The 22,041-nt window shown below is 33.7% G+C and overlaps 2 protein-coding genes across 3 annotated transcripts; one reads left to right on the forward strand and one right to left on the reverse strand.

Moving 5' to 3' along the window:
- Positions 1-958: 958 nt before the first annotated feature.
- On the reverse strand, positions 959-8,927 carry LOC140771507 (transcription initiation factor TFIID subunit 14b). 2 transcript variants are annotated; one of them, XM_073113107.1, is made up of 6 exons: positions 8,747-8,927; positions 6,702-6,784; positions 6,322-6,543; positions 6,047-6,234; positions 5,845-5,966; positions 959-1,298 (listed from the first exon to the last, which is right to left on the reverse strand). In XM_073113107.1, the coding sequence occupies exons 1-6, from the start codon at positions 8,879-8,881 to the stop codon at positions 1,218-1,220; spliced, it is 831 nt and encodes a 276-aa protein (XP_072969208.1). In that variant the 5' UTR covers positions 8,882-8,927; the 3' UTR covers positions 959-1,217. The 2 variants fall into 2 exon arrangements, with proteins under 2 accessions (XP_072969208.1, XP_072969207.1); XM_073113106.1 differs by having other exon boundaries at positions 959-1,304; positions 8,747-8,926.
- A 3,737-nt stretch (positions 8,928-12,664) lies between these two features.
- LOC140770598 (auxin-induced protein 15A-like) lies at positions 12,665-12,949 on the forward strand. Its single transcript, XM_073111853.1, has one exon. The coding sequence runs from the start codon at positions 12,665-12,667 to the stop codon at positions 12,947-12,949; it is 285 nt and encodes a 94-aa protein (XP_072967954.1).
- The last annotated feature ends 9,092 nt before the right edge of the window (positions 12,950-22,041 follow it).

Genomic DNA, 22,041 nt, shown 5'->3' on the forward strand with positions numbered 1-22,041 from the left:
ATAGGTGTCAAACCGTAACCTTAAAGAATCCACACAAAAACAATGAGTTTTGAAGGGAACAAACGTAAATATGAATTTTAGAAGAGTACACACGCAAATAAGAAACTTTGGAGATGTATACTTGCGCTAGCCAACACACACAAGAAAAGATGAAAAAACAATAACTTATCCATCATAGCAAAGTTCAGATAATGTTTCCCTCCAGGACACTATCTTGAGACTGAAAGATGTATTCATATATCAAGCAGTACTCATCTTTCCAAGTAGTGAACCTTTAAACCTACAAGTGAGAAATGTGATATATGCAAAAGAAAAAAACTAATAATTTATCCATCATAATAATGTTCATCTACTATAGCATTTGAAGTGGATAAGAACAATAAAAGACCCCAAAAATATATGCATGGATGACTACAATTAGGGCAAGTATGCAATGCAAAAAGAAGTAAGTCAAGAACCGCATAATCTAAAAGGTACGCAGATATCATCAGCACATATAGTTTGATTGATATATCATAAACAAATACGGAATGCGGATAAAGCATCAATGTGGACGCCGTGAAAAAAGGGCATCAGAAGGATGATGTCATAAAGTGTTATGCATCTCAGAATTTTCTTTAAAGGCCTGGGTGTTGTCATTCTTGTGTTAAAAGATGCAATGAGCAACCAATAGTTGTAACAACTAATCGGCAGTCTTAACTGTAAAACATTCAACTATAAATCATTCAGTCTCACCAAACTATCTAACAGAAAACTAACATGTCAACAAAAAAAAAAAAAAAAAAGTGGGCACAAATTTCAGTCACCTCACTGTTTCAGGGCATGGCAAATCATGCATGTTGAAGCATAAGGATCTTTGCAGTAGTTAGTAAATGCTGCTCATTGCAATATATTGTCTTAAAAGCGTATTCTACATGGCAAATAACAGTTGATAGAAACTCAAAAGTGCAAGCAGGTGTCATCAGTCATAGTAGCATCTTTGAGAATTATAAGAGAGGGAATAAAATGCAAGATGTGCATAATCACATTAAGAGAAGTATGTCACATCAAGCTCTTCTCTGTTTGTTGTTATGAGATCTTCATAATTGGATTACACTTTTTTTTACAGAAGCCAACTCTTGGTCCTACTTTGGGAATTAAGAGTCTAAAAGATCATCAGTATCCTGCCTGCTTTCAGCTTTCATTTTAAAAGTCCATGTACAACAGCTAAATAAGAATTACTGACCAGAAACAGCTTTTGATTGCTGCGGCATGCCATCAATCATGCTTAACTGTCTCCTAAGCTTAACTATGTGGGCCTGCACCTGACAGGAGAAGGAACTGTTAGAACATAAAACTATTTAGAGAGAGAGAGAGACAGAGAGAAAAGGAATAGAAGAAATCCAACAAAGAACACATCTTATCTCAAACAACAAATATCTGACATGAATCTGAAAATCAGAAAGGAAAATATGATTTGAATGATAAGATTTCCTTGGATCAGCTAATAGCTCGAAGATCTGCTTTAAGCTGAATCCAAGAAAGAGACCTAGGGTTTCAATGCCAGTTTTGCTACATCTGGAACATTAGGGAAGCAGACTGAAAAAAAGGCTTCAATTCAAGGTTGTCTCACATCTACGTTTCACCCAATGAGCAATGGCATTGAGAACCTAAACCTCGCCTTTGCTTTAAAGCATCAAAGGTCTTGATTTCCAACAAGAACTTCCCCAACAATGGAGCAGCAACAATTGGATTAAGAAAAAGAGGGACTTGAGAGGAAGCTAAGAGGGAATGAAAAAGAGTAAAGAGAGAAAAAAGCCTATTCTCTAACATAAAAGAGGGGCATATAGTAGTGTGATAGGATCTGACCCGCCAGATATATCAAGTAATACTGCAGCAATTTTAATGGGTAAAAAGAGGAGAAATCCTAGCCCCCTGGCTAGCATTGAGAGAGAAGAGATTAAGAAGAAAATACTTTATCTCTTGCCTAACTCAAGAAAGACAAACTATAAATAGTCTCTCAATCGTGCTAATCACTTAAGAAAATAAAATAATTCAAAAGGTGTCATGGACTCGTTTGAACGAGCCAGGCGAAACACGGACTGATATTCAAACTACAGTCTGGGGCATTCAAGTATCAGGCTAGTCTTCTTCAACTAGTTCGCATCCTCCTCTCTAGCCACTTGTTGTCATCTCCTCTAATAAGTGAACTAGAATGAAAAGGTTAGACCTCCATTACTATAACTTATCTCCTCTTGAAGATGAACTTCTCCTCAAGGTTGAGATGCAGAAATAGTTGCTTCAAGCCTTCAAAATCCTCCCATGTAGCATCTTCTAGTGGCAATCGTTCCCACAGCTACGCTCTGCGACGTCCAAACCGTCTGACCTGGATCCCAAAGGTACCCTACAGCTGTTGGCACCTCGATTGGAGTCCACTTCTATTTGAAAACTCACCCCTGCACTGCCTTACAACCAATACTTCTTTTCTATTGTCTCGAGTCCATTGTTAAACTTCTATATAGTCAAAGGCGACCATTCCCAAAATTGGCAATCACAGCATCCCTCAAATGATATCAGAGTTTTGTAATCCCAAAGGACATATCGACAAGAAAACAATAATTCTGCAATCAGACATCTATATCACGACAAAGCTCCTAATATGGCGAAGGTCGAAAAAGGTGCGTCACTGAGCTTGATTGGTGGTGTAAATGGTGTCAATAGAGAGGAGGGCAATGGCGGTTGAGGATGAGGGTGGAATGATCTAATGAAGGTCTGGAGGGGAGATGGTGGTTGTGGTGAGGGAGTTGGGTAGTGGGGTGGCGTCGAGGCTGGGGGAAGAAGATGGCTAGGCTACGGTGTGTGTAATGTGAGAGGGAGGTTGCGGTTGCATGAGCTGAAGGACGGGAGTAGTGGGGAGTGGGTGAGGTGGACGTGTGGGCTCAGTTGGTGGCCTCAATGGGGGCGCCACCAGCTAAGGATAGGGTTTGGAGAGAGAGAGAGTGGGGGGGGAGAAAATTAAGAAAATTCTTCTTAATTTTTGGGTGCTCACCACACCTTATTTATAATGGCTACCCCATACTAGGTTACTTGCTCTCCAAACAACTCTAGACTAGTCTCAACTCAACTAGACCAACCTTGAAATCGACCTGACTCGACTAGAGTAACCCAACCAACCAACTCTGGGCTGGTTCACAACATCTCCCTACACTCTAGCTTATTTCTATTAACCACCAATACACAAAACAATGTAGCAAGTTGTATGTTATACTAAAACTTTGAGATAATCAACTTGCTCACGAGGTATTTGTGCTTTCACTATCAATCAGTACCAACACCAACCTTTCTTCCAAAGATCCTGCAATCTGCTAAGTCTGTGGCATCACACTCTGATAAGGCATGCAATGTAATTTATGTTGGTTCTACCATAAATTTTTGAGTGGTCCCGGTCGTCCCCCTATCCACAATGTCTTCTAAGTATGACTTGGCTATAAGAACAAATAATCGTTCTCCTTTGTATTGGTGTCCACAAACAAACTTGCCATCATAATTAAGCACAAGCCATTTTACCATCACTCTGGCATCTTCTAGCAAGTCAAAAGCCAAAAATCATTACTCGATGGAGCTATAGGTTCTACTATGCCTATTGGTCAAGGCCCCATTGATTTCAACCCTAGGGTCCTGCTGTTCGTAGGTAGCATCGGAATCAACCTTGCAGTTGGCATAGGCAGAAGCCCCAACTGACCCTACATCCACCTCCCTCTCGATAGTTGATCCTTGTACATCCATGCCAAGTCCATGGCATGAGCTATCATCTAAGACTTGAAATGTTTTACTTCTAATTGTATCTCCTTATCTCTAATAAAGCAACCCAACAATGTTGACTCGGGCTATCCATAAACTCTAGAGCTAGGTTCTCAAATTTATTTTTATACTCGTTGATGGTCCTCGTATGTTGCAACTACTTTAAGGTTTTATTAAAATTATCATATTCCGATGGCTTGAACCTCAACGTTACGCCCCTAGACCTTGTTTGATTTGAGCTAAGCTCTGAACTAGATTAGCTAGCCTAATTTCTTAGTCTTGATTTAGGTACTTTAAACTAGGCTAAAGTAGTTTGATGTTTGGTTTTGAACTAGGCTAAGAGTGTTCTTTATTATTTGTAATATGATGTGAAAAAGTAAAAAAAGTGTTAGTTTTAGAGGAAAATGAATGATATGTCAATTTGATAGACAAAAATATCATTTTCATGTCATGATGGTGGTTATTATTATAATATACAAATATTATATAATGTATTATAATATTATAATATTACAATAATATAATATTTTAATATATGAATATTATAATATTATGATATTATAATATCATAATATATATTTGCGGGCTTAAATGCATATTTGTTGGCTTATATAATATTTATAATAATTATTTAGAGACTTAAATGCATATTTGGTGGCTTATGTGATGTTTATAATAGTCATTTACAGACTTAAGTGTATATTTGTTGGCTTATATAGTATCATCATAATTTTAGCACAAGTCATTTTTCTATCACTCCCATATCTTCTAATAAGTCAAAAGTTGAAAATCATTACTCAATGAAGCTATAGGTTCTACCGTGCCTACTGGTCAAGCCCCATCAACGTCAGCCCCAGGGTCCTACTATCCATTGGTAGCATCGGAATCAGCCAATAATTTCCCAAAATACGAGAGCATACCTTAATTGGCTGATTATTTCTCTTAAACAACTTCCAACAATAATCAAATCTAATGGTTGATCCAATGGCTAATCCTAAATGATATTTTTGATAAGCCCTAATCCTAGCTATTGGTCGGCCCAACTAATTGAGCCATACTTAACCGGACAAATAGACATTCAGATTAGGAATGACGCTGCATCAAAAAACTATGATAGCAGCATATCAGAAAAAACAGAAGTGTCAACCAAATTGTAAACTGAGACTCCAAAGAAAATATAAGGTATGTTAGTCATTTCAACATGGTGAAAAGTTGGCCAAAACCAATCTATTTCATAACGAAATATATAGCATATGATCTGGTAGCATAAGTGTATAACAATTAGTTTGCAAAATATGATAATTGTTTAACAAAGAGTTGCCTGAGAATTGAGGCAAAAAGCTACCTTGAATTAATTTGCTTTTGAATTGTCAAAAGGCTAAACAAGTTCTGTCCATTATCATTGAACAGAACATATATTTCTTTTAGACAGCATGACATCCCAATATATCTACTCCATTAATTAGGTGCATTCCATAGTGATGACAGCAATCAACAAAACAATGGCAACAAAAAGAGCCACTGATGGACTGATTCATCTGCCATTAGATCCATATATTTCTTTTAATATGAGAAATATCATGTTGTTGTGAGCTGTGACGCTATTAAGAATAAGGTATGCCATACGGCTAGCTGGGATTGTAGTGCAATTGGTCAGAGCATCACCTATTTAAGGCAAAACCTACTTATTCAAGATCCATTTGTGCCAAACTAGGATGTGATGAACTCATCAAGCAAGCTCTCTATTTTTACAGAAACAGGAACAGGGAGCGAGACCTGATCCCCAATGGAGATCTCCATTTCTTTTGTTTCTTGTTCAGCTTTAGGAATTAAATTAGAATTTGTTATGCCAATGGCAAGACAAACGTTGGCGGCATAACATATATTAGCAATTGTACTATCCCAGAGGTAGAAATTCTAGTTAGTCATGTACACAGACATAACTAGGGGATAATGCAAGTGGAGATGCAAAATGGTGCAAATATAATTATGTGTTGAGTTCTAGAATGTTCCATTGGTGAACAGCGTGTTTAAATAATTCAAAAATGAGATTTGAAGTCTCACCTGTTGACGAGCAGCTGCTAGTTTTAGTAGCTCATCTGCCTCGGAAAAATTCATGAACCACTGACTCAATGGATGATCCTTGGTATCGCCTCGTTTATTTTCGTTCACATGTTCAATAGGCCCTAGAAAAATTAAAAAACAAAAGAAATTTGTCTATCAGAATTAGGAAGTATGAAGCATGAACAGAAAGTAGAACTTATACCTGGAGGCGGGAAGCTTAAACCAGCAGGTAGCCTAGGTACAATTGCAGCTGGATGATTTTGAACTCGAAGAAAAAAAGATTCTGTAGGTTCAGAGAAAACAATTTCATCATATGTTTCTACAACAACTGGCTTTTTTGTCGACTGCGGTCCACTATCGTCATCTGGATATAACCTTAGCTGGTGATATCTGTATCATTAGGACAAGTTTAATCATATATTTACAGCTGGAAAAGTAATATTGAAACAGCAGATGAAAACTATATAGGCAACTTACAAATCCAACTGCTTGTCACAAACATCACTGTGGAAAAAAAGGGTAATTGCTATTTCAAATTCTCCCCATCCAGATTCTGACAATTCAAATGGTGCCGACTCTACAACCCTTGTTGGATTATTGAAACTAGGATGTAGTTGAAACACTGCCCTCTTAACTATCACACTCAAATCCTCATTAGTTGCTCCACGGACATAAACAGTCCATTTATGGGAGTTGTACCTAAATAGAATAAGCGAATTTTAACATAGAAATAGACATTGACCCAATGTAACACATTTTACACTTTGATAATGTAGCATCGCTAAACCAAGTCATAATAAATTGCTTTTGCTAAATGAAAGAACACATAAATATGGATTATTTAAAAGCAGGCTTACTCGCTTGCTTTTTTCCCAAGCCAGAAAGAAATGGTTCCATATACAATTGGAATGCTAATCTCCACATCCTTGAGCCTTCTAGTCTGTACATCAAAATAACGTAACTAAAAATGATTAATCCAGCACAATGAAAGCCTAAAAATGCATCCAACACACAAAGGCTCCTGCCATTGCGAAGTCTAGGGAAGGAAAATATATGCAGCCTTACCCCCACCGCTGAAGAGTATATTTTCACAACTTAAACCATGACCTCTTTCAATGTAGGGTAAGCTTTACCATCATATTGAATGATGCTCTCATGATAAAGAGTTATAAAAAAATATCTTCCTATTCTAGTTAGCACTCAATGATAAGAATTTGTTTGCATATCTTCGAGAAAGAAGATATTCATATTGAATGCACAAATAACTTACAGAAAAACATCAAGAAAAAGAGAATCTGAAAAATGAAATAATAAGCTAACACGAAACTGAAAAGAAACTTTTTCAAAATATATTTATAAGTGAAATAATGGTTATAATCTTAATTCTTAAATGTTAATTTGTGGTATATTCCAAGGCAACAATGTAATGATTTAACTTGCCACAAATTGCTGGAAGAAGAGCATCTACCAGATCAATGTGATTACCTAAATAGTAAAGCATAAGGAACATATACCACAGATATTCCTACGATTATATACCAATGCATGTACATCATACTTTCCATCAGTAAAAAACATGGTCGAATCAGATTCAGTTTAGAAAAGATGAAAGCACATAGTTTGTTAACGTCAACTGAAATTTGGGATTTCAATGAACTCAAAGTTCACAGTTTCAGCTGAAAAACTGTTTGCAGACATGTGTAAATGAACACCCTTAGTTTTTTTCCCCCTAGCATCACATTTTCACTTAAACTGAGTTTTGGAACAAGTAGCGCAATGGTTCAAGTGAATAATCCATCATGAGCCCTAGAAAGATTTATAGGTTAGCCTATAGGGACCTAAATATATTTTTATCTTATGAACTACAAGTGAAAATGTTCAAACTGGACATAGCATGTTGACAATGATTTCTTCTCAGGATTAAACTAATTGATAACAATTTCCATAAATTATCATCATCGGTCTTACAGGCTGCAATCAACTGTTGGATTTGCATGTTAACATCAAAATCTTGATGACAAGAAAACTGCATAATGATTATTATGTCTAAAGTGATGAAAAGTAGCTCAATTATCAGATTTGATATATGGACTTACTTCCATAATTGGATTCAAAGAATTAAAACTCTCTCTGATGCAATTGATGAAAAACAAAGTCGTCAACAACACCTAGAAACTTTCAGGCTAAAGAAACATCAGTCCAAGGTACACTTAGAGCTTAAAAGAGATTGCATTTACCTAACAACAAGTATTCATTGTTTATTATTCTAAGGAAGCATCTAGCTTTCCTATTAGTACCAAAATATAAGCTAAAAGAAGTGTAATAAAAATCTTGGCATATAATTGTCAGAGAAAAGCTTCTTTATACCTATATCAAGGAACTAAATTTTATCCCTTTGAGGAAACATTCCTTCATCCCTATTGGTAAAAGAAAGACCGAGCGTGAATCAAGTGATTTCCATAATTAGTTCCCCTGACCAAGCTCGAGCTTATTCCAAAATCTATCTTAAATTTTAGGTCTTTATACAGCCTTCTAAGAAAAATGTAGGTGTTTTACAACAACAGAGCCCTGGAATGCAATCTAGCCACAATAAATAATTCAAATCATCAAATTAAAGCATTCAAAGAAGTATCGAGTGAATAAGGACTTATTTCCATGATTTATATTATAATAAAAAGGAAGTTTGTTTCCACAACTTCCAAGAATCGTAAGCAGTAAGTGTAATTTTTGCAATTACTACATTGTCTCGCTCTCCCCATCGAAGAACTCACAATGATGTGTGACTACTGCCACTAAATTTGGAGATCAACAGAGTAGTTGAAAGAGAGTCACCACCTACCAATAGCACAACTAGGGCAGCTAAAAAAGAAAAGGAATTGGTAAGCGATAACGAGAAGAGAACCTTCTTATCGGCGTCCTCGAGAAGGCGGCCAGTCTTGGAGCGCTGGGCCTTTTGGGCCGGGCTGGAATCCGGCTGCTCTCCGCCCTGCTTTTTCGAGGACGCCGCCGCCGCTGCTCCGGGCGCCGTCTGAGGCATCGAGGATTAAAGCCAGCGGAAATCGGGGAATAGGAGGTAATAAGGGAGAGAGAATTTGAAGATATCCCAAATTTATTCGAGTTCGTGGGTAAATTCGTAATTCCCAATAACCCCGCTCGACCCGAGCAGTATCAGGAGTCTAGGGGTGTAACCGAGCCGAGCTTCATCGAGCCTGGCTATTATAGAGCTTAAATTGAAATTAATTTTAAGCTCATATTTATAAAATATAATCAAGTTTGAATTAAAATTATTTTAACTCAAGCGAATTTTGAACTAATTTTGAACACGAGCTGAGTCGACCAATGAGTAATTTCAAATTTTCACAATTTAGGTTTAAAGCAAGCTTAACATAAAACTTAATTCAAAAATATACATTAATAGAATTAAAATTTATAACTAAACTCTATAAAATCAAACTACATAATAATCCACTTGAGTAAATCTTATAATTACTTATAATATAAAAAATATTACTCATATATATATATATATATATATATATATATAACTATTATATATGCCCAATATCATTTCAGAGATTTTTCCTTACTTGTCCTTGTTTGTAATGTATAGAAAGGACCTCACCGTTTAAGAGGTAACCATAGAAATGAAGGAACCCACTATTTTTTCTATTTAGTATTGTTAGACTTTATATATATATATATATCTCGATCCTTATAGTTTGCTCTGAGATTATTTTCAAACCTATTTTAAAAATCAAGCGTAGTTCAACTTATTTTCAAACATGATTTGATCGTATTGAGCAGAGCCCGAGAAACATAATGATCGTAAACTAGTAATTTGGTCACTAAAACCTCTTGCTTTGTTGCATATATAAACTAAAACTAAAATATGGACCATGTTAGTCCTCCTAGTTGGCATTCCATATTTGGGTTGTAGCATATTATCTCTAATTCACCGTAAGTCTTAATTATAAAGATGATTTTTTGTACTTGTTCACCTACTTGAATAAGGAAGTCACTTATTTTGAAATCTTGTCATAGAAAGGTAAACATAATCATGGGGTAGGCCGGCCGAGTTTGAGTCGAGCTTTTCGGGTTAACTGGATTTAAATATTTGTTCATGATCCAATCTATTAATCATTCGGCTCGAGCTAAGCTAGAATATTTTAGTCTGTTACCGCCCACTAACCTATTAGATATTAGGTTTTGGGTTGAATATAATGGGTCTAATATAATTAGTTAAATATAAAAAATATTATATTTTATTGAGCTGGATTTAATAGGCTTATATGAAGATATTTTAGTTATCTTTTATGTGAACATACTTATATAATGATATAAAGTTTACTAAATGAAATGAAATGAAAGTAGTGGATTAGGCTTTCGAGTTAAGCTTCGCAGATAAAGGCTTAGCCCATACCGCCCACTAACATCTTGAGCTCGGGTCGGGCTGAGCGGGTTTGGACGGGTTAGCCTAAGGATCATGTCTAATGAAAAGGGAAGGATGGCATCATACTCAAAGGTAATCTAAAACTTTACTAACAAATTCACAAATCTGCTAATAAAGGGAGGTTTCCAAAATAATGCAAAATAGAGGTGGTAATGTGCAAAAACTTTTATGATATCTTGGACAAATGAAAACTTCCTCTTTTGATATTGACATTTTCTATAGACCACCTAAAACTTTTTTGGTCCAAATAATATCTTGTAAATAAAAATTATTTAGGGATTATCAAAAACTTTGATATAGAATTACTATTTTCTTCAAAAATTAATATATACTATTTGCAAAACTACTATTATTTTTGCCAAACAATTAAGCAACCACAAGGATTTCTTTTAAAAATAAATTGCTCTATTAATGTAGCATTTTTTTAGGATAATATAACACTTTACTTTGCTTATGTGGTGCTTATATATATGTCAACAACCATAGCACTTTAGTGAATAGTTTGAAGTCTATATAGCAAATGGGTCATTTCTTTTATCAATCACAGTAGATTGATCAAAACTCTAGAATCACCAACTAGATGATATTTCTTACAGCAAGTGCATGCATTTCATTTTTTTTTCTTTTCTTTTTTGCATGGGGGCTGAAGAAATATCTCTTGGGGGGATGAATGTAATTCTCTTTCCAGAGGAAAGGATGTACCTAACACCAGAAGACACAGTACTCTCAGCTGCTTCTGGGCCCCAGAATTTTTCGAGTGTTGAAGGGATCCACTAGCTGGGCCACCATGCAGATGCTTGTGAGGGCAAAGATCCAACAAGGTTTGTGACCTGTGAGGATAATTAAGGCAAAGTTATTACCCAAGTTGTTCTCAGTAGAAGATGGAGTTGAGCGACCGTAATAAATGCCATATATATATACAAGCCTAAAGTTGAAAGCCAACTTGAAAAACCTTATGATATTTAATGTTGAGACTTTTTATCTCAACGTCTTTTGTACTATATATATATGCACGTAGCATGAACGTTTATCTTACTTTGTCTCTTGCATATATATATGTATTATTGTGTTATCTCTCATCTAAGTTTGAATACGTAGTAGTTATCGTATAATCGTTCATATGTCCCATGCATGCATGAAGTGAGCTGATTTTCATGCATTAGATTACTAACTCTGCTAAAACATATAAACTAAGTATTTTCTTAATATATTGATATAGATGAACAACTGTAGAACCTCTAAAATCTTCACATTTTAACTCCAATTAATGATGAAATAGATATTGAATAAAGATAATCTCTTCTTTAATTTCTACATAAAGCTCCTGGGTTTTGATCCGTTATATCCACACAAAAAAAATTCCAAAATGCTTCGCAAGGCATCACTTTTATAGGATTAGGTCTTACAAAAAAAAAAGTTTTATTCACAAATTAATAATAATAATAAATTATACTAACATAATATATGAAAATAAGAAAGAACAAGCAGTGAAGAATAGTATTGTTAATCCTATAAGCATGGTATGTTCCAATTAGCAAGGCATCCCACCATCTATCCATGTGCTACACGTTACAAGATATAACTTAAGCAAGAAAAGATGTTTAGATTTATTAAGTTATCTTACAGTCGAACACAAAAATAAGCATAAATTAATTAATTAATTTACTGCTGTTACCCAAGTTGCAGTCTTACTTCTGCTGTTACCAAGATGGCATGGCAATTTTTTTCATGGGGAAAAAAAGAAAAGAAATCAAACGCCGCTCTCAGTTTAAAAACGTGAACAAATCTGATCAACACCTATAAATTAATCACAGCCTCTTTCCTATATATATATCAGGAATAAAAGGTCATGCACACTGTCACCAAACAAGTTGCTGTTTTGATAACATAATCTTTTACGTATAGTAGATTGATGGGTCCCGAAGATCTAATCGGTCTCCCACTACTCATGATAAACACGTCATGTGCCAAGAAATGACATAAATCTCTCTCTCTCTCTCTCTATAGAAAGAGTACGTACGTTAAGAAAGATAAATCTTACGATAATATAATCATCACGACAATGCACTTAATTGTACGTAAGGACTAAAAACAACATGCCATGTGACATGCTAAGACTCTTCGTTAGATTGACTTCCAACTCGCCTACCAACACCGCCTCCAGAGGAAGTGGGAAGGCATAGTAGCAAAACCGTGTGCTGCTCTGGCTAGTAAAACTATCCTATTCCGAGAGCTATATATATGTGCATCCAAATGGTAGCTAACTCCAAGCATCTTCCAAGCTTGCTAAGTGTTTGATCAAATTAGCTACCAACCACTCTGTTTCCTTGATCTTTTAAGAGAGAGAGAGAGAGAGAGAGATTTGTCTCCATGGGTATCCGTCTTCCAGGAGTGGTGCATAAGCTTCAGCGATCTTTGAGCTGGAAACAAACAGCAGAAATGGCAGACGTCCCAAAAGGCCACTTCCCCATTTACGTAGGCGAGACGGAGAAGCGTTTCGTGATCCCTGTGTCCTACTTGAGAGACCCTTTGTTCCAGAGCTTGCTGGACCGAGCGGAAGAAGAGTTTGGATTTGATCATGCAACTGGTGGCATCAGAGTTCCCTGCGAAGAAGAGGACTTTGTGAGATTAACCAGTCAATTGGGAGGCCGATGATTAAGAGTAGCAAAGTTAATTACGCTACTAATTCTTTTGTCATTCTCTCTCCTTTTCCTTTTTCTCATTTTGTAGTATCCCTCCTAGATAGTATATATACTTTCGGAGTACTCATCTTGCAACAGTTTGAGTGCTTGTTATGCCTCCATGAATCACGCATATATTGGTATACTGATTAGAGCTCTGAAGTGCTCAATATGGAACATAATGGGAGAATGAGGAAAAGAGGGATAGATAAATGGAATAAGTTATATCACAGGATCGATCTGGACTTAGTCTGTGCTGCATCAGGAGAGCTGAATTACATTGCCCAATTGAGATAGTTCAACATTGCATTTAAATTTTATTGTTGGTAACTTAATATGAAAGCAACTGGACCTAGGAAAGCAAAGGGACTCCTTTAGAAAGCAACTGCCATATGGGGCCAGAATATGAGAGGTGCCCAAAACATTTACTCATCAACAGTTGAATCTTCTAAATAGAAGGTTGATTTTTATGTGAAGAAAAAAAAAAGTGAAGACCTTTGAACAGTCGGCATTTCATCCTTTAAATATAGAAGGGAAAAATATATTTTACATTCGTAAAGTGTAGCAGAAAGTGAGAGTGCCTTCTAAATTGGTTGTAAGAAAAGAAATTTCATAAAGACATGCATGCAATCTAGGATATGCACTCTCAAAATCCTATATAACGATCAAAATATGTGAATATCAAAGCAGCCACAAATCAAGTCCTTTTGGAAATTTCTATTTTTCATTTTTTTTTCTTTTCTGGTATTTAGAAAATCATATTTCAAATACTAGCAACTTTGGTTTTCAGATTTTTAGAATATTTAAAATAGATTTTAGATTTCAGCAAGTAAAATTTTAGTAATATATGTTCAAAAAAATATTCACTAATGTGACTGTAACACCTAGAAATTATTTTAAGAAAATATTGTGTGTGCCTCACACATGTAAGCCTTCCCCCTCATCTTCCTCTTACCTTCGTGATACCAGCTTTCTCGGCACGTAGTACCAACCTCAACAAAATTGTCGCCAACTATTAGCCAAAATTTGTCAAATTTACTAGACCTTTCTCTTCCTCGTTCCTCGTTCCTCATTCCTCGATCTCTATTTCTTTACCTCCCTCCCACTGCCATCTCTCATTTCTTAGTTTCTGTTCATTGGAATATGCTCGGCATAGTGCGTACATCATTGGAGCCTCCCCAAAGTAAGCCAACCTTGCTCTCTGCAGGTGAGTCATTATTTTTCTCTCATTTCGCCGAAGGAGAAGCAACGCGTCAGAGTGTTGAGTCCACTTTTGGTCTAACTTAAAGTCGCAGCAATGTTAAGCCAAAGTCAATTAATTGTTTTCTCTATGGTTAAATATAATTAGTATTTGATTATTTTCTCTTAGCATTCTATTTGGACCTAATCACATATCTTATATCAAAATAATTCACACTAGTTATCTATATCTTGGTTATTTATTATTTAATTTTATGTTGGGTGATCACTAGATTAACTGGAATTGTTCATTAAAATTATTTTATGTTACCGTTATATATGTTAACCATATCAATTTATATGGGTTAACGTATTCAAACTGTATTTATTTTATTTTAATCCTAAATTTATTATTATAATAATAACATAGTGTTAAACTTTATTCTACTTAATTGTCATATTTCGACATAAATGTATAATCATATAAATTAACTTAACTACATGATTTCAACCAATCATTTCTTTTCATTTAAATATAATAGATTATTAGAACTGTTTTATTATAGAATTTAAATAATGTTCAATTACACCATGAATTCATTTTGCTCTTAATATAATATTTTATTAATGATTTAGGTAATTCTTTCTTTTCTTTCATGTTTCTAGAGCTTTTCGATAATATTTTTTTAACAATAGTTCTCCTCTTATATTATCAAACCTATTATAGCAGCCTGACCTGAAAATAAATATAATGATAACAAATTGGTTGAAACAATTGTTTAGATTACCATTTCAATTCATTTAAGCATAATTATTTTTATAAATCTGGTAGATATGATAAGGTGCATGGAGGATTTAGAAACATAGAATCAATCTAATATTTGAGAAGAGTTTGTCGTAGTCTGAATACATTTTAGGAGAATTAGATTTAATATTAATCTATGGGTAGTATAGATGTTTGATAATATGATTCCAATATTATTATTATAATATATTATTTGTATATATATTTTATTGCTTATTCATTATCAATTGCTGCTTATCTTTTGTATGGTATACTCTTATATATTTATCTGTGATATATGTGTAAACCCTAATAACCCTAAAGATAGTTAATATATTAAAGATGTGTCAAAGAGACCCAACTCACATAATATGACAATAAGGTCTAGCAATTCTATAATAATAATCTAGGAAATGTGTCAAAGTTATAAGATGTGTTGATAACAAACTGCCATAAAGACAAGATATACTAATAAAATTCGATAGTGATAAAGTATATCAATGAAAGCTGATAACGCCAAAATGTGATAAATTTACCAAAGAATTTGCCAAAACTATGAAATTCGATAAAATTATACCATAAAAAATATGATATATTAATGAATTGTGAAAAAAATTAAACAAAAAAATCCATCCAAAATATAAGACAATAATCTATTTAAATCAAAAGATGTATCAATGAAATTCAATAAGGCTAAAAAGAATATGATAATAAAATTTGACAAAGGCATCACCTCGAAGGGTATTTCTCAAAAAATAAAACAATGAAAACAAAGATACTACCTCGAAGGGTGCAGTAAGATCACTTTTTCTCACGCAAATAGTTTGCAATTCACAATAGAATCTCTCACATTAGATTTTTTAAAAAGATATTTTCTTTTTCTAGCAATTATATTTTTAGGACATATTAGAAGTAGCAAGCATATTAACAGATAACTAATGCATACCATTGTAAGCATCAAATCTCATTCGCAATAAAAACTAAAATACTATATCAGCCATATTATAATTTTAAGGGTTACCATATTGAATACAACATTTTGATTTGATACATTCTTTAATACCACACCTATGACAAATAGGAATATATAATTATCTATTTATGTCTTGGTACGTATTATATTTCATATTATGCTACTTCATAAAAATATGTTTAGTGAAATATTTCTCACACTTTATAATCATAGCTTGATTATGTAAAGTAATTAAAAATATTTTTTAAACAAGAAATATAAATAGAGGAAGGAGTCAAAAGCACATTAGCCGGTCCTTACAAAGAAGATTATGCAAATATAGAAGATTTTCTAATTTTCATAGCCAATCTTTTTTTAATTTTTGTTATTTCATGAACTCTAGGTAATTTAGTCTGTAGCTTAGAACATAACTTTTTCATGAGAGAAGAGAAATAGAAATTTCATTTTGTTATCTCAAACCTAGTTATTCTTTCTAAATCATCTTTATTAAACATAGTTTCGCACAAAGAATTATATTCTCGTCTTGTATCTTCTCAAGTTTTGCATCATGAAACTTTTTCTCATCATTTATTTTATTGAGCCATCTTGCTAGTTTTGTATTTGATTTCATCAATTTATACAATTTAGAGAATGTGTTGTAAGTGGTTTAAATATCTTAGTCGATGTCCTTATCATTTACACTTTTAATTTGTCTATTTGAAAAAAAAACTCTCAAGAATAGTTAGTAATATTTATTTATTTTTGAATAAAAGCCCAAAGGCTTAGCTTTATCACAAAACATTGCAAAATACCTTACCCTATCAAAACAAATAGTAGCAAGATGAAAACATGCCCAAAACTACTAATCTGACCTCACTAAATAATTAACCAACCACAACACTAGAACAAAATAAAAACGTCCATATGCATTATCTACCTATAACAGTGGGATAAACTATCTGCAAACAAATATTAACACAGTACATAGAAAATAGCAACTCAAAATATTCACCACCTCCATTACAAACAACAAAATATAACCACAACAAGGAACAAACAACATAATGATCTCTTTCTATTGCATCACCAGCCATCAATCTTGTCCTATAACATCATCTTAATACATTTGTAGGCTTCAACATTGTTTAGTCTAGCCTAAAATAGAAACATATTGTTAATATGGTGTGTCAACTCTTCTCAGCGTTGAGTCACCTTAGGTTAAAATTTTTTATAATTTCTGTTACAGCAAATACAAGCAATTTACTATATTTTTTACCGGTACATTTTTCACTTGAGCTCTTTATCCAAATTTCTATATCTACAAAAATTTCACAACTCTATTAAGGTTTTTGTGACCTTAAAATAATTCAAAACATCTTTGGCCCTCAGCCTTCATCTACTCATCTAAAGTCTCTTCATCTCTTTGCACATGAATAGCCTCTCCCTCTTCTAGTTTAGTATTCTCCACATCTTTCTAAATATTCTCCTAAGTCTTTTGTTCAACTAGAACATATTTTCTCTTCTAAGTCTTCTCAACAACCACAACGGCTCTAAATTTTTCCATGTCAATACTTTCACCCAGTTTTAATTTTTCTCTTTCTCCTAAGAAAATAGAGCACACTTAGACAAAATAGGTTGAGAACAAGGCTTCGAAAGATCTTTTAAGAATATTGCTTTTATTCTAGAGTAAATATAAGTATGTGACTTTCATTTTCCCAAAGTATCCCTTAAACACCAACAAATAGAAAGTAGATAATAAGAAAGCAATAAAAGAAATGTGATTTTTCTGCTTGGAATTGGCTTCTTCTTTGACTAATTGCTCTAAATTTAACAACCCAACACTAAAAAAAATTATTATGGGATGGCATGGCCTTATGGCCATGTAGCTTGATGTTGTGTGGGGGTGCCACATGCCCGTGGCCGTCGGCACGGCTTTGCTATAGCACCGCCATTCCCTTACTGCCTCTCTCTCTATCTTTCTATATCTCCCTTTCTCTCGGTCTCTCCTTCTTGCGATCTTATTGTCAGTGCGCCATCTCCTTATCTTTATCATTTTCATTGTGATTCTATTCTTAATTAATTAACAGTAAAATCATAAAAATTAATTATAAATATTAGATTTTGTCTAAACTTATATTTATCTTTATAATTATATATATTTAGCTTTTTATCTTTTTATATAAATAGTGAACAATTATTTTTATTCTTATTTCCTAACAAGTATTTTATAGTAATAATAAATTAAATCTATAATATAGATCTAGTTATTTAATAAACTCTAATATTTTTATATGAGCAAATTCTGATTGGATAAATGACTAACTTAATGCTCCTTGATTATTTTCAGATCTCGAACCTCTTATTTGAGACCCTGATTATCCTGTTAGCGATGAGTTGACGTTTGATTGATGAATGAAAGGAATACTTGGTTTGTATTTTTTTTATCAAACTATGAATAGTCTTACCTCCGAGAGCTTTCCTATATTAGTATATATTACATATTATGTGTTATCATGTATTTGTTAGATTGACTTGTATATGAATATATAGACGACATATATAGATAACTAGGTATGAATATATTATCTATATTTTATGTCGAGTTAATATATAGCATGAGTATACATGTGGTAGATATATGATTTGAAATTGCATTACATCATATTTCTCTTGACTTTCTTACCACCTGAATTCCTAAGTTACATGATCTGTTATCATACTAGATAAATACATATGATTTGTCATTTAGAAGAAAAGCATAGAATCTGGTTAATATGATAGTTGGTAAAAAGCATAAGAATACACGAGCAGGCATGAGAGTTAAGGCATGCCTAGAGTTGATTGATCGCTTGATATATTCACAATTTTGTGGCATCAAATCTGATATTAGTAGTGTGTGCGCAGCAAACATTCGGACACATGCCATTCGCCAAAGTATATGTGGTGAGTTATCCTCATTTAATTTATATTAATTAGTTGGGTATTCGAGTCTATATGTTGTTTTGATACCTTTAATGGTTGATAGGGTATAATTATGATTGAAATATCCTTAATGGTTGGGAGGGTATGCTCTAAGCATTTACGCTAGATTATGAGACTGGGTATCGAGTGTTGTCTATGCACGATGGCTAGTATGATGATATTATACTAAGATGATGTTGATGTTTGAGATGTTGAGTGATAATTATGCATCATTATTGTTGCACTTGATATTATAGCATAGTTATATTCGGCATGCATCAAATATATTATATTTGAGAAAGTTATGATAATGATATGACTAAAGATCTATTTATATATTGTTGAGAATTATATATTGATTAGTCATAACATGATATATACTATATATTTATATATTATCAAGAATACATTTATATATTTCTTCATGATACTGTGCTTCTCTTTGATTCATATTTTATTTAGTGCATTATTTGCCCTATGTTTGGTATTTTTAATTCGGGGTAAGATCTATTCACTAATCTTTTGGTATCATTAATTTCTTTCATATCCCCATTCTTTCCATAAGATACGAGATACTTGATAGCGACTTGAGATATCCTAAAGAGACATTTTATACTGAAAATGAGGTGAGCTAAATGTTAGATGATATAAAAGATAATTTATATATAACTTGAGTTGTAGCATTATGAGATATTTGTACTTTATTATATTTGCGTATCAGTTGTTTTAGTTATATCTTAGTGGTTTGTCTTAGCCTATGTAGATCTTGCTAGATTATATAGTAGACCACCATAATTATTGTAGATTTAGATATTGATATGGTAACTTATTTATTTAGATGATATTATGATTTATCTAGAGATATATTATATGAGTACAAGTGTACTTTTGCTTGACAACCTTATTTATCCTATCATGTGCGTTGCGCATGCTGTGTGGATGCGTAGGCACATATGTGCTCGACAGATGGGAGTATTATACTAAACACTCAAACAAATAACATCTCACGCTTTGATAAAAAAAATAAAGCTCCTTTAAATGAGAGATTCTTGGATTGGATGGATCCTTAAGAATACTTTTAGATCTCTCGTATATAATGTGATGAACTTTTGCAATTTGAATTTGGTAAATCACAAAACAAAACAATAAGTTTGATTATATTTTTTTAACGTTTCTTATCAATTCTAGCCAATTAGTTCGAGCCAATTGAGTGTGGTTCGAATCTAGCTTATTTAATTTCTTTAAGTATTCCATAGCTAAAGCTACAATGTGGTTCAAACCGCTCAAAATTGGGTCAGACCAATTATGCAAATTTGCTAAATTTTAGTTTTTTTTAACACTTTGTTCTTAGATTTCTTTCACATGTACAAATCTTCTAAGAATATGTAATTTTATTATACATAAAACTAGATTATATAATAAAATTACTAGTTTTTGTGTCCATAAATTTGACATTGCAATAAATTGCATTCACAAAAGCCAAACATGTACATGAATTGACTTTAAAATGCTTACATCCTAGCATTTCTACATTTCTACATAATTCATTGAATAAAAGAGGCCTCATAGTATATTGTTTTTCTTTAGAAAGGTTTATGATAAGATTCGATCCATATTGGCTTCACGCGTAACTTTAGGTTCATAGGAATGAGCTTAGTTATCTAGTTGAGTAAGTAGAAGCAATAAAATTAATTTTTGCCAGGGTGTGTTTGAACGCAAGGACTACGTTCGAACGCGGCCGTTTGAACACATGCATCACGTTCGCATCGATAGAGGACGGAATTGGCGTATTCGAATAGAAACGGGCGAGTTCGAACGCTTGCATCACGTTCGCATCGACAAAGAACGGAAATTGTACGTTGGAACGCACCGCGACGAAAATGTGGGTTTAGTTAGGGATTGTTAAGGTTGTTTAGAGTGTTTTTATATTAATTAAGGTAGGATAAGCCTCTATATATATGTGGAGGAAACCCTAATTGAGGGAGCATCTTGTTATTGGAATTGGCTTTAGTTTTATCTCCTTCTCTATTTGTCTTTAGCCATTGGCGCCCTCTCCCACCTCCCTTCTTCCTCCGCCCAAGTCTTTGGTTAGCCTCTTTCAACTTCTCAGCTTCTAACCACCCTCTTCCACAATAACTTCTTCTTTTTCACACCAAGAACTAACCCTAGTATCCATCTAGTCATTTGAAGGCTATTAAGCTAGGATCTAAGTTTTAGAACCACTGCGGATCGGATTAGGCCGGTTCGCAACAGTTTATTTATTTGTAATCTCTCTCTAGGGTAAGAAATGTTTGTCTAATACTAATTAAAAATTTAACAATTGATCTAGAAGACATCTTTGAATGAAAACCATAAATAAAAAAAATGCAAATATATATAATTTGTGAAAAGTTACACGCAAATACTGAAATTTTTTATGTGAAAACAACATATCTATTCTTTAAGTTCAAATCAAACAATATGAAAACTACTTACAGACCGTCCATTAATATATATAGTGTATGACCAGACACAATCAGCTGCTTCTGGGCCCAGATACTTTGCAAGTGGAAAAGGTAGACATAACATGATTAGTGTGGTCCTACTTCTAGGGAAGACAAATTTCCAACAAGATGACATATATGAGCTGTAAGGATAATGGAAGTTATAGACATGTTGATCGCCCTATGAGAAGAACTTAAGAGGCCATTCCCAGACAGTTTGAGCTTTTCTGAATAATATTACTAGCAAGATGCCTCGGAGTTACAAAATCCCAATATATATTACATTCATGTTAAACATGTCTTGTGCCTAGGAGAGAACAAAGCTCTCTCTCTCTCTCTCTCTCATATAATATCAGTACATGCACTCTACGATGCTTAAGGATATATAATTATAACAATATCACCCAATCGTTTAGTTAGAAAAGATTTGAAAAGGCACCGTGAATCGCGTAAGTTAGAAGTCATAAATGAAATCCAACTTATATTTACTCTTTCGAAACCTCTATCTTGTCAATCATAAACACACCTACACAGCAAGTGGAAGGCAGAGTAGCAAAACCGTGTGCTACGCTGCGGAAGTATTGAAGTTTGGAAGCTATATAAATAGATCAAATTATCCTCCAAGTTTTGCAAGTGTCTTATAGAATTCCTGCACTTGCTACCCTAGCTTTCAAGTCCCTTCAATTCTTTGATATCAAGAGAGATCC

The sequence above is a fragment of the Typha angustifolia genome, chromosome 11 (genome assembly GCF_048772165.1).
Source record: "Typha angustifolia cultivar Huaian chromosome 11, ASM4877216v1, whole genome shotgun sequence".
NCBI lineage: Eukaryota > Viridiplantae > Streptophyta > Magnoliopsida > Poales > Typhaceae > Typha > Typha angustifolia.